Genomic DNA, 12,726 nt, shown 5'->3' on the forward strand with positions numbered 1-12,726 from the left:
TATTGGTCCAGACTGAAAAAGCTCAACAACTAATTGAAGTCTAGACGATTAATCTTGGTGATTTCAGTGGTTGCTCCAACAGATCTTTTCATTTGTCGGTGAAATCTCTCCACAACGACTGACTTTTGGGTTCAGACATTCAAGATTGCCAGAAGATACAAAGTGATGTCAAAATGGTTCATATGATGGACTACAACTACAGTTTAAATACTCAAATGTTTATTAAGAAATCATTTTATTTAAATGAACATTTTCCAGAGTAAACGCTTCAGAAATTATTGAATATGAAAGATGTGTTTCTGATCATCTCAGCCTACGTTTGGATTCGAAATAATCCAAGTTCAGATTTTATTCTTCTTGTTTCAAAGTCGCCATGACTCAGTATTCAAAATCCATTTTGTCCGTGGTCCAAACAGCTTCAGCAGCCCGTTAAATCCAGAGTCCATCGATTATATTTGTCTCGCCTCGACCAACACCGCAGACAGAACCGCTCTCCTGCTGAACGTCTCTGCACAATTCACACATCCAGGACTGATTCACATTCACGCGTCCCGCTGCTGCAGCTACGACTGGCCGGCTTTGCCTTTTCTGTTCCTCCCTCCGGTGTAACGGAAACTCTTGAGCGGGTTCTTCCCCAGGACGTTCTTCTGCAAGAGAGAAAATGAGTTATGAGATTATGCTCTCTAGCTGCACATCAACACCAAACTCCACCACAGTTCCCAGTACGTCATTCAGTAAATTCCGACAGATTGTTCTCACCTTGAAACTGGGTTTGGCGACTCCTTCCTGTTTTTCCTTCCTCAGCTTCCTCCTGGCTGACAGCGGGTTCACCACGCTCCTCAGAGTCTCTGGGACTGGAGAAAGTCGGGGAAAATGATGAGGTACTGATGATGGATGTCTCCAAAACCATGATGTCATTCAGCTCAGCGAGTGTGTGTGTGTGTGTGTGTGTGTGTGTGTGTCTTACCGAGGTACTCGGGCACGTTCTTCAGGTGAGGTTTGACGACAGCAGGATGGAGGTCTTTGTCGTGTCTGAGCAGCTGCAGATCTCTCGGGTTGTCCTCGAAATACGTCTGAGTGACAGGAGGAAACATCCAATCACAACACGTCCACACACACACACACACACCCACCTCCTCCATTCACGTCTCTGAGGAGGAGAGACCGTCACTCACCTTGAGTTTTTCTGAATTGAGCAGCTCCTGTTTGATCTCCTTCAGTCGGGCCTCCCTCACCGCCTGCTTGGTCACTGAGCGCATGGCGTCCTACACAAACAGAACACAGATTCAACAGCGTTCAAACTAGTATCTAGTAACTAATAGTTAAAACAAAACATTGTGAAAAGTTTACAGAATTCCTGTATATCTACATTAAATCAAATGTCCCTGTTTAATTTGCCAGCTGCTCATATTAACTTTAAATGTACATTTTGACCGTGATTATTTAATTCTTGCTCATTTCTACTCCAAGACAAAAAGTCGATATGATGACGGGATCGTTTCATTTCGAAATATCAAAAGGTTTTCGTTTTAAATTAGTGATTCTGTAGATGAAAAACACAAGTTTAGGGTAAAAACTAAAAAACTAGTTAGTTAAAATGAATCATTTTCAAATTAGGTTTCATCAAACTGGTTGAAGCTCGTTCTACAGAACAGACGGCAAAAACCAGAAGCCTACTCAAACTTTTCTTAAGAGCACATGAGGGGACAAATGTTTTGTCCCTTCACACATAAATCGATGATGATGATGATGATGATGATGATGATGATGATACTCACCCTGCACCTGTACCTGAAGCCTTCGATCTCCTCCATCTTAAATTGGTAAGGCTTCAGGACACAATCAGCATTATCTAAAAACAAACACAAGCGTTTCATTTACATGGAAAGGAAAAAAAAAGGTCCAGAATGATCTGAAGTTAAAAAACAGATTGAGTCAAATAGAGTTCTGTTGCTAAAATACTAAATTACACAGAAGCACACAAATTCCTTTATTTGATGTCACTTTTCTGCATTCTGGCCTCTTTCCACTGCTTTTCATGGACTAACATGTCATCAGATTTAGTCAAAGGTAGTTAAAATAAATCCTTGTTACCTCCCATCAGAGCTTCCTCCACCTCTGTCAGCAAAGCAGTCTCAGTGCTGGAGACGAAGGACAGAGCGGTGCCGGGGTTGTCTGCTCTCGCCGTTCTACAAAACAACACAAGACAGCGTGTCAGGATTTGACTTTTATTTTAAAAGCCTGAAATCCAACCAGCACTCAAGAATCTACGTTAATGAAAGCTGAGAGAAGTACGACTCAACTGAAACTCTACTTACCGTCCGACTCGATGAATGTACGAATCGACAGTTGTGGGGAAATCGAAGTTGATGACGTTGGAGACATTTTGGAAGTCCACGCCTCGGGAGACTCCGTACTCTTTGTCTTTACTCCTTTAAATCATTTAGAAGTAACAGTCGATTAATTAACTAATCATTAAAAAACAGACATTTCTTGAATCATCTCTGCTGACTCACTTTGCTTCTTTCTCCGTCGCCTTCCTCTTGCCTTTGCCTTCAGACGTCTGCGCAGCACCGGCTGGAGCGGACAGACTCTGCTCGTCTGTGGCGATGATGTAGTCGTAAAACCCCTGGTTGAACTGAGTGATGATGTGACACCTACAGCGGAACAAACGAGCAGGAGAAGGGAATTAATATACTGTGCTTATAATAATCTTCTGCCCCGTTCAGGTCGGTTTTCATACGGTTAACGACAGGCTAAAATACATTTGGGGGTGCCTTTGTTTACATTTGAAAACAGCTGAAAGACAACGTGCTCGAGGAAAAACAAGAAAACAAAACACTCTTTAAAAAGGAGGTCAGAGGTCGTCTACCTGGACTGGACGGGCAACTCGGAGTTGAGCACGCAGGCGGGAATACTGAACTGTTCCAGGAACAGCTTGAGTCTGTAGCATCTGTCCACCGCTCCCACAAACACCAACGTCTTGCCCTGAACCAGCCGCAGCCTCAGCAGCGTGTAGATGAGCAGGAACTTGTCCTCCTCCTCACATTTGATGCTGTACTGCTGCAGCTGACTGCCGCCGGGGAGCTGAGAGCCCTGAAGCTTCAGGATGACCTGAGAGAGAACAGATCCAGGCGTGAAGACCAAACCAGACCGAACAACACGGAACGCACAAAACCATTAATGTGTGACTGCTGCTTTAACATGATGAGTGTCCGCTGGAGGTGTTGGTGCAGGTGACCTTACCGGGTTGTGAAGCAGCAGCTCCTTTAAGGCCTGAACGTCCTCAGTGAAAGTAGCCGACATCAGGAACGACTGGTAGATCTTCGGCAGGTGACTGTGAAAACATAACAAAAGGTTTCCAAACATCTAGCTAAAGGTTCTGTCTCAATTTACTGCATTAGTTCTCTTAGAAGTGAATAAAAGGGAAAAAGAAAATTAAAGCTAGAGAAGTTGGGAACCGCTGCTTAATTTCTTCACTGAACGGGACAATGATCTACAAACTAACTCACATGAGCAGCTGTCTAAGGTAAGTAAATCAGCTTCCTCAAATAAATTGATAATAATCAGTCTCTCTCTGTTTGTGTGTTCTCACCACAACAAGTTCTTCAGGTCCGCCTCGAAGCCAAAAGAGAAGAGCAGGTCGGCCTCGTCTACGACCAGCATCTCAAGGGTCGAGTGCAGGACCAGGTTCTGGGCGTTGAGGTGGGCGAGAACGCGGGACGGCGTCCCCACGACCACATCAGGCTTCTCCATTAAGATCGGCCTGTTCAGACACAACATCAGCCACAGATTTAATCACTGGATCTTTTTCCACTCGATATCAGAGAACGGCTAAACCCCCCGAACAGACCGACCTCTGTGCCGACAGGTCAGCTTTTCCGGAGATGTCGGCCACTCGGACGTCCCTCGAGCAGAACGCTGCTAACTTTCTCATCATGTTCTGGACCTGCTGGCCCAGCTCTTTGGTTGGTACCAGGACCAGAGCTCTCACATCCTGCTCACGAACGCTCTGAGGACAACAAAACAACAAACACAAAGGAAGTAATGAGGACGATGAAAAGAGGGAAAGAACAGCTGGATGATTTTCAAACTACGCAACAAATATGCATCTTTCAGATTGTTTACAAGAATAAAGCTGAAGATAATGTGGTTAAACTGTTTCAGAATTAAGAATGAAGCCAAGTGAGGATTTATGCAAGTCAGAAAACTGAAATAAATCTTTCCAGAATATGAAACAAGGACAGCAAGACAAATTAAAACCCTGAACATGTCGAGCTACATGTATTTATAAAATGGGATGGTTCACTGATGGACTACAAAAAGTTATTCCTGTTTGTTCCTCACCTGTTTGGAGGTCAGGATGCGCTGGATGACAGGTATAGCATACGCAGCAGTCTTCCCAGATCCGGTCCGGGCTCGAGCCAGAAGGTCTTTCCCCTCCAGAGCCAAAGGGATGGCCTTCTCCTGGATCAGCGTGGGCTGGGACCAACCCAGATCTGCAACCGCCTACAACATGACACACAAAAAACATAGCAAAAGTCTTAATTTGCATCTAGTATCTAAAGCTGTCAGAAATAACTAACAAGTACAGTGTTTACTCTGAAATGTTGTGGAGTTAAAGTACAGTTAAGTATTGATTATATTCCACCAGTTCTCTCAGGTGTCAACAAGCTAAACAACTTGCAAAGGGCTGCAACTAACAATTATTCTCAATCTCGATTAATACCCTGATTATTGTCATGATTAATCGATTAATCGTTTAGTCTACAAGGTCGAAACATTGTGTAAAATGCTCATCAGATGCTCCCTGAGCCCAAAGTGATGCTTTCAAATGTCTTCTGTAAACCAACAGTCCAAAAAACCCAAAACTCTTGTAAGAAAAGCAGCAAATCCAAGAAGCTGAAACGTGACTGAAACGATTAATGGGTGACCAAAGATTTAGTTTAGGCTTTTACATCAACTGTAACTACCAAACTGGTTAATTAAAGAGGGCATAACTTGTTTTTAACAGTTTACTAAACACGTTACACGAGATTACTGACAAGCTAGCGCAGCTGTGACGTATTTACGTCGAGTTTTCTTCGCCTCACTTCGGTTTTTACTCTCCAGCTGCTCGTTCAACAGCTCACTAATATTATCTAACATTTATTTAAAGTTCACCGGTGGTGTCAAACTGTGTGTTACCTTTAAAAGACGGTCGTCTAAGCCCATTTCATGGAACTGTAGCCTCTCAGCGTCCATCTCTGCTCCTCACGACGTTCACACGTGCGTCGCAAGAGTTTTACGTCATGGTGCCTTCACGGCCCTCCTCCAAACTCACGAATAAACTGCTCTCAAGCTCCGTTATCTTCTTCTTATTAATCTATATGTCGTATCTATCGTATCCTCTCAATTAGATGTGAACCATCACATAATAAAGAACTTCCGTAACATTCATCGACTGGACTTGAACACAAATATCACATTAATAACAGTTTATTTCAATCTATGAGGCTCTGCTTCTTTTTTTACAATTAATCATGACATGAACTAAAGTTTCTGCCCGTCCGCAAACGTCACATTATCATGTTGGTGCTTAATGAGAAACTATTCCCATTGTAAATCAATAATATGAGATAAAAAGACATTATTATGAGATAAAAAGACATTAATATGAGATTAGAAATAAAAAATATTAAATAAAATTTCAAATGATGAGTTAAAAAGTTGAATTTATTCAATTAAAGGTTACAATTGTGAGATAAAAGTCATAAATACGAGATAAAAAGGCATAATTATGAGATTTGAAAATCTAAATTATGAAAAAAAAAATCTAAATTATGAAATAAAATATTTATTCTATGAGATAAAGGTTATTAAAATAAGATAGACTTTATTTATCCGACAACGGGGAATTAAGAGATTAAAAATCATTATTATGGAATAAAAATTCAAATAATGATTTAAAAAGTAGAATTTACTTTATAAAAAAGGTTGTAATTGTTAGATAAAAGCCATCAATATGAGATAAAAAGTCATAATTATAGAATAAATTTAAAAAACCAAATTACGAGAATAAAAAACTTAATTTATGAGATCAAAACAAGTATACATTATGGGATAACTAATATTTATATATTTCTCTCTCAGAAGTGAAACCTAGAACAGTACTTGAGTAAATGTACTTCGTTTCATTCCACCACATTGTAGAGAGACTGTTTACATTTTATTATCTTTTTAATTTTCCCTCTCTTGACCAGAAGATGGCGACAAAAGCCACCGACGACAGAAACCCCGACGTCACATAAACCATCATTAAACAATTAAATATAAAACAAGGTCCAGAAGAGAAACACAGCAGCGCACATGAACCAGTGAGGCTCTTCATGCTGCACCCCTGAACGCACCATCCATGCGCCTTAGAGACAGAGGGGGGCCATGTTTGTTTGTGGAGCCGTGCGCGTCTTCATGAGGACTTGTTGAGATGAAGATGGAGGCGCGGCGGGTGGAGGAGAGGCGGGTGTCTGGTGGATGCTGAGCAGCGAGCCGTCTCATCACCATCATCTCATCTCATCCATCCTCCCACAGCTAATACATGAGTCAACATGGCCGCGGAGCAGCTCGCCCTGCAGCACCTCTGAGCCGCGGAATCAAACCCACACACAGGTAAATAAACACACACACGCGCGCGCTGTTTTTGATTTACACGGTGGAAAAAATGGAGTTGAGCTCACTGCGAGCCTCTCTCTCTCACACACACACACACACACACACACACACACACTGCCGCGTGTCCACCAAAACAAAAGCCACAGGTAAAAATCCGTTATGTAATCAAAGAAATGACTGTGGCTGTGATTAATCCCCTGAACGCATCATTTTATATTCTGCTCTTGTGCGTGTTTTCTTATTCTCATTACTTCATTAAGATAAATGGGTCTTTTTCTACGCTGTTGTTCAGATTAAATGGCGTTCATGTCCCGGTTCTCCCGGTCCCGGAGCAGCTCCAGGTCTCCGAACCGGAAAGACTCGGAGCGCGTCTCCCCGATCCTGACGGTGTCCGAGCTGGAGAGGCTGCTGTGCACCGGGAAGACCGCCTGCAACCACGCAGACGAAGTGTGGCCGCGGCTCTACATCGGAGACCAGTGAGTCCATCCAGGTGTTAAAGTCCTGATTTAAAAACCACAACTTCAGTTATTACAGACGCTCCCACAGGTCTGTGTTTGGACCTGCAGCTGAGCACAACCTGGGATGGATGGATGATAGATAAATAAAATATGAGGGTGAAAATGTGAAAAATATGAGATACTAGATAAAAAAAAAAAAAAAGGTCACAATTATTACACAACTGAAAAAGAAAGAAGAATAAAGAAAATTTAAGAAATTAAGAAATGTAAAAATTATGAGATAAAAAGTTAAAGAAAATGAATACATTAGATTAAAAAAATCAAAATTATTAGATAAAAAATGAAAAAAATAATAATATTCTTAATTAGATGATGATTCGATTTTTTTTTTCAAGTCACAATTATGACACAAAAAAATTCATTTCGAGATAAAGTGATTTAAAAATTATGAGGTTAAAAAGTTAAAGAAAAGAATGAAAATTGGATTAAAAAGATCTAAATTATCAGATAAAAACTGAAATGAGTAAAAAATGAAGAAAAATTTGTTTAAAAATGAAAAAATATGAGAAAAAATTTTATGAATTAGATGAAGATTAGATTTTTAAAAAGTCACAATTATGAGCTCAAAGTGCCCCCCCAAAAAATTATATATAAAGTTGAATTGTAAAATATTAATACAGAGATTTAAAACAAAATCTTATTTATGAATTTAAAAAGTAAAAAAATCTGAGATTGAAAATGGAAAAAAAATTTAGCTATAAGGTACAAAAAAAAGTCAACATAATTAATTTAAATGATATTTTTAGAGGTCACAATTGCTGCAGCCCTAACAGGCTTTGTTTATATTGCAGGTGCACAAAATTAAAAATGAAAGTCGTGCTCTCTCCTCTCTGCAGAGATATTGCATCAGACCGGCGTGAGCTTGCCAAACTTGGCATTACACACATCCTCAACTGTGCCCAGAGCAAATGGCGCGGCGGAGCCGAGTATTACGCCGGGATGAACATCACCTATCACGGCATCGAGGCGCACGACTCCCCCACCTTCGACATGAGCGTCAACTTCTATCCTGCAGCTGAATTCATCCACAAAGCCCTCACAAGTGGAGGTGAGTCACGTATACACACTTAAACATATGCTTAGTCATTTAATACGTCATGAATAAATAATAGATTTTTATTCTACGTCCGATCAGAGTTCGTATTCTGTGTTGGTGTAGGTAAGGTGCTGGTCCACTGCACTGTGGGAGTGAGCCGCTCAGCCACTCTGGTTCTGGCCTACCTGATGATCAGACAGAACCTGACGCTGGTGGAGGCCATCAAAACGGTGAAGGACCACCGAGGCGTCATCCCCAACCGGGGTTTCCTGCGGCAGCTCAACGGGCTGGACGGCATCCTGAGAGAGAGTCGCAAGACGTCACAGCAGAGCTGAAAGTCTCCTCGACGCTCCAGCAGGCCGAGGCAGCAGCCGGGCTGGTTTACACTGAGGGAGGTAACGGGACCAAGTCAGGAGCAAACTGTCACTATTACTCTGTAGCAGCAGGTGGTTTACTGATATCAGCATCTTCTGATTGTTTTATTTGTTTATTATTATTCTTTTGTTTGTGTTTGAGCCTCTGAAACATCGTCAGCACTGGATTGTGAATATCTCCAGTGAAGATCCACATGGAGGGCGGCCCAGTTTTTAATAATTAAGAATTAATACCAGTCAAGCGAGTCAAATCCAGTCAGTTTATTTATTACAAATTTGGCTCAAAGGGTTTCGCAATCATTAAGCCCCTCCGTCCTTCAGGCACAGTCACACTTTAATTTAAAACAACAAACCTTTGTGGCAAAATGAACGACTTAAAATCAAAAACGCCGCGATCAGAGGAGTCGCTTGTTAAATCTGTACGTGTGACCCGCAGCGAGCCATCCTGACTGTGATGACCTTTGAGTGAACTGAGAGCTCAAACAGAAAGAATTGTAGCATTTAAGTTTTTTTTTAAATTTTATTTAAGTTATTAGCCACCAAGCAAAAGATCTAGAAAGCCTCGATGTCTATCACACTTTCTGGAGAGCAAGTTATAAAAAAAAAAAAATGGAAATACCAGCTAACAGTATTACCACTGCCCCCTCGTGCTACTAGCAAAATCATGTTGTTTCTGGTTTGGGAGAACTGATCTGCAGTGTTCCTATCAGCCAGCCTGGAGCTCAGGGTCGGGATTCAAACTACCACACCTGTCCCTGAGCACACACTGGCTCTGCCGTCTTTTGTAATCAGATCCGAGGTTCTGTCGGTGCCAGTCGGCCCGCAGAAAGAAGATTCTTGCTCAGTTCCCCCCCTCCCCCGAGTCTTTGCAGGTCTTTTCCCCTCGACTTACTTTTTCTACATTCAGCAAGTGTCATTAAGTGCTCTGAACAGCTCACACACTAGTTGTAGCCCAGGTCCAAACCAGCACAGTTATGTAGCCCGTTGATTATTGTGCGACAGTGTTGTCACGATCTGTACACGATTGTTATCTGTGACGAGTTTGTGGAAAGCAGCATAATACAGTGTTATTTCTGTTTACAATTGAGTGTTGAATAAGTTCAGTGTATTTTTATTTCATCCAGTGTATTTCAAATAGTCACTTTTGTATTAGATATCTCGAGTGTGAAGATCTGAAATTCATCCTGTAGGTCCGGCAGTACTGAGGCCCATTTGGACTGGATTACAGATTACAGGGCGAGGTGAGGAAATCAAATATATTTACTCGCGCTCCCAATTTGATTCATCGTTCTGGATGAAATGTCAAAGATTGACAGTGTAAAATACACATGTTTAGATTGAGGATTAACTCCACTTCTTATGCATATCACTCTCTTTAATCGCAAATAAACGTCTAACAATCCACTTCAAAACTTTGAAAAATCCTGCTTCAGAACTTGCCTTAGAATCCTCATATTTTAAGTCGTCTTCAGTTTTATAGTAATCCGATCGCAGTTACCTGCAGATCCATTGGATCTTTAAGAAAAGGAACTGCTTCTAGATAATTCGGCATACTTTTTAATATTACCAGCTTGCCAAAAATTGGGATTAAAGAGAGCAAACATACCTAGTTTCAGTTTTTGTTTAATCCTGCTGACAAAATGACCAACGTAACCTCCTTGGTGGTGGTAACGAGGATTTCTCTCCTGATTGGATTGAAATTACAGAGAGAGTTCGCAGATAAACTTCAGGTAATCGCAGCGGTAATATAAAATCAGCCCACCTCCCCTTGAGAATGAAATCCAGTCTGAAATGGTGCTTCAGACTCAACATCGTCACTCTAACGAGGCTTTTAAACAGCTTCCAGTCTGGTGTATCGCGTCAACGTCACGGTGACTGTTAGCCGTCTAGAGTAGAACTCTCAGTGATAATTAAATATGCCAGCACAACGAAGCATTTAGAGCAGACGAGCAGCGGGAGACAACACCGCACGTGTGCCCTCGCAAAAGCTACCAACTGCCCGGATGACAGGGGAGTCCTGGAGAGCCCGGCTCTTTTTGTTCTTGGCGTTCACAGTGAGGCTCGTGTTCTCATGCTGGTGGAAAACTACAGACGATCCGATGCTGAAATTTAAACCAGCTTTTTTTCAGACACCCTTGTGTTTTATTAATGATTACCTCAAAGTATCGAACGTGTTTTTTGTGACTCGTGGTCTTTGTCCGTGCTGTTTTTTTTTTACGCCAGCATGAATTACGTTACAGGTTGACGAGGAAAAGGAAGCTGAGCACCTTTGTTCAGCTCGTTTGCAGAAAAGAATGTAAATAAAAACGGTATGGGTTCGATTTATTTTTGGACACACGTTCATTCACTTTCCAGCCAAGAGTTAGATGAGAAAACCAATCAATACCACTCTCTTGATTGTGCGGAGCTGAGCCAGGAGGGCAGTTAGCTTAGCTTAGCATGTAACTTGTGTAAACAAACACAGTGTGATCAGGAAAACAACCCTTCTGTATCTTGTTTTCACAGCGATAACAACAGATTGGACAGAAACGTGAAGGTGTTTGATATTCTCATCTAACTCCAGCTAAAGAGTGTTTTGTGTTGCAGTCTTGGAAGATCAGGGCAGCAACTAATCTGGACGCGACTATCATGATTGATTCGTTACCGTTGCGTGTTATAAATTAAAACCCACTTCACAGCTGGATACTTGGGGACCAATAGATGAGACCCCTCTATTCCCATCACATCAAAGATTCTGGATATTTTAAATTGGCTTTTTGACTTTTTGACAATATTTTGATTGAATTGTGAAGTTCAACCTGTCGAAAACTCCTCTCACGGCTGGAAAACAGAGTCGTCCTTCTCTCCGACTCTCTCTTAAACACTACGATGTCCTGGTGCAGCAGAATCTGCCTTTTACCACTCAGTTAAACTCCAGAGGAAACATTTAAAACAGAGAACTCTCCGTGGGTATTTTCCGAACAGGGCCTCGTTACGATCTTTACCTTTTGCTGTACTGGATCTGTATGTTTTGTATTTGTGGTTTTATCGTGCCGTGATTGGTCGTTGGTCTCGATTTCCCGTTTATATTCTCGTATATAAATATATATATTTATCTTTGTTTTTTCTTACGGAGACCTTTCTATAGGGAAACTTGAATTCTTTTGAGTTTATTTTTGTATCACTCTCTTTGAGGTTCACTGAAGGAGAAACTTGCAAAGGAGATGTTGATGCCTTAATCTGTGTACTTCAACTCGGTTGGTAGACTTTTGTTTCTATGTTTTTATTGTGAATAACACTGAGCATTGATAACTTTGTTTTGATAAATTCTGTACTTGATCTTAATCGGATAATAAAGAAAAACTTCTCGTAGTGCTGTTATACTGTATTTTGTATTTAAAGGGATATTCCAGTGTAAATTTAATCCACCGTGAAACTGTGTTAGACTCCCTCTCGAGAGATCAAGTTAGCAGACCGCTAATTTACGGAGTTTTATCAACCTCAGAAACGACCGCACGACAACAATACACTGCAGTAAATGGATCCAAATATAAACCGCCACCAAAAAGCCACAAATAATGCTCAGAACAGCACCAAACTTCAGCTACAGTACAAATAGGGTCTCAGCACATAGTCCGGGGCATCTAACCTCCGCTAGCTTAGCTGGATTTCTATTGTGAAGCTAAAAACAGACTTCAACTCTCCTCCATCAGCTTCCGGGTCGGGGAAGTCCCGACGCGATGATTACCGAGTGCGGTTAGAAATGCTCAATTCCGTTCTTTTCCCTGTCCGCTCTCGATAATAACTGTTATAAACTGGCAGGTAAGACACATATGAACTTTGATTGCTTTTCCATGGAGGCATAATCATACATTTTCATCCATGAGCCTCGGAACTCTACTGCACTCGGTAATCGACTCGTCGGGACTTCCCGTCAACAGGAAGCTGCTGCAGAAGAGAGGTAAATTTAGTCAGCTTTTCAGTAGAAATCCAGCTAAGCTAGCGGAGGTTAGATGCCCCGGACTATGTGCTGAGACCCTATTTGTACTGTTGCTGAAGTTTGGTGCTGTTCTGAGCATTATTTGTGGCTTTTTGGTGGCGGTTTATATTTGGATCCATTTACTGCAGTGTATTGTTGTCGTGCGGTCGTTTCTGAGGTTGATAAAAC

At 41.5% G+C, this 12,726-nt stretch overlaps 2 protein-coding genes across 2 annotated transcripts; one reads left to right on the forward strand and one right to left on the reverse strand.

Moving 5' to 3' along the window:
- Positions 1 to 218: 218 nt before the first annotated feature.
- On the reverse strand, positions 219 to 5,330 carry ddx56 (DEAD (Asp-Glu-Ala-Asp) box helicase 56). Its single transcript, XM_030434663.1, has 14 exons — positions 5,188 to 5,330; positions 4,348 to 4,509; positions 3,858 to 4,012; positions 3,596 to 3,766; positions 3,247 to 3,337; positions 2,873 to 3,114; positions 2,517 to 2,657; positions 2,319 to 2,432; positions 2,095 to 2,189; positions 1,779 to 1,852; positions 1,176 to 1,265; positions 968 to 1,073; positions 760 to 854; positions 219 to 647 (listed from the first exon to the last, which is right to left on the reverse strand). The coding sequence occupies exons 1-14, from the start codon at positions 5,242 to 5,244 to the stop codon at positions 564 to 566; spliced, it is 1,677 nt and encodes a 558-aa protein (XP_030290523.1). The 5' UTR covers positions 5,245 to 5,330; the 3' UTR covers positions 219 to 563.
- Positions 5,331 to 6,292: 962 nt separating this feature from the next.
- Positions 6,293 to 11,930, forward strand: dusp26 (dual specificity phosphatase 26). Its single transcript, XM_030436421.1, has 4 exons — positions 6,293 to 6,648; positions 6,944 to 7,127; positions 8,006 to 8,217; positions 8,329 to 11,930. The coding sequence occupies exons 2-4, from the start codon at positions 6,949 to 6,951 to the stop codon at positions 8,538 to 8,540; spliced, it is 603 nt and encodes a 200-aa protein (XP_030292281.1). The 5' UTR covers positions 6,293 to 6,648; positions 6,944 to 6,948; the 3' UTR covers positions 8,541 to 11,930.
- The last annotated feature ends 796 nt before the right edge of the window (positions 11,931 to 12,726 follow it).

Source organism: Sparus aurata, chromosome 12 (assembly GCF_900880675.1).
Source record: "Sparus aurata chromosome 12, fSpaAur1.1, whole genome shotgun sequence".
NCBI classification, from domain to species: Eukaryota; Metazoa; Chordata; class Actinopteri; order Spariformes; family Sparidae; genus Sparus; species Sparus aurata.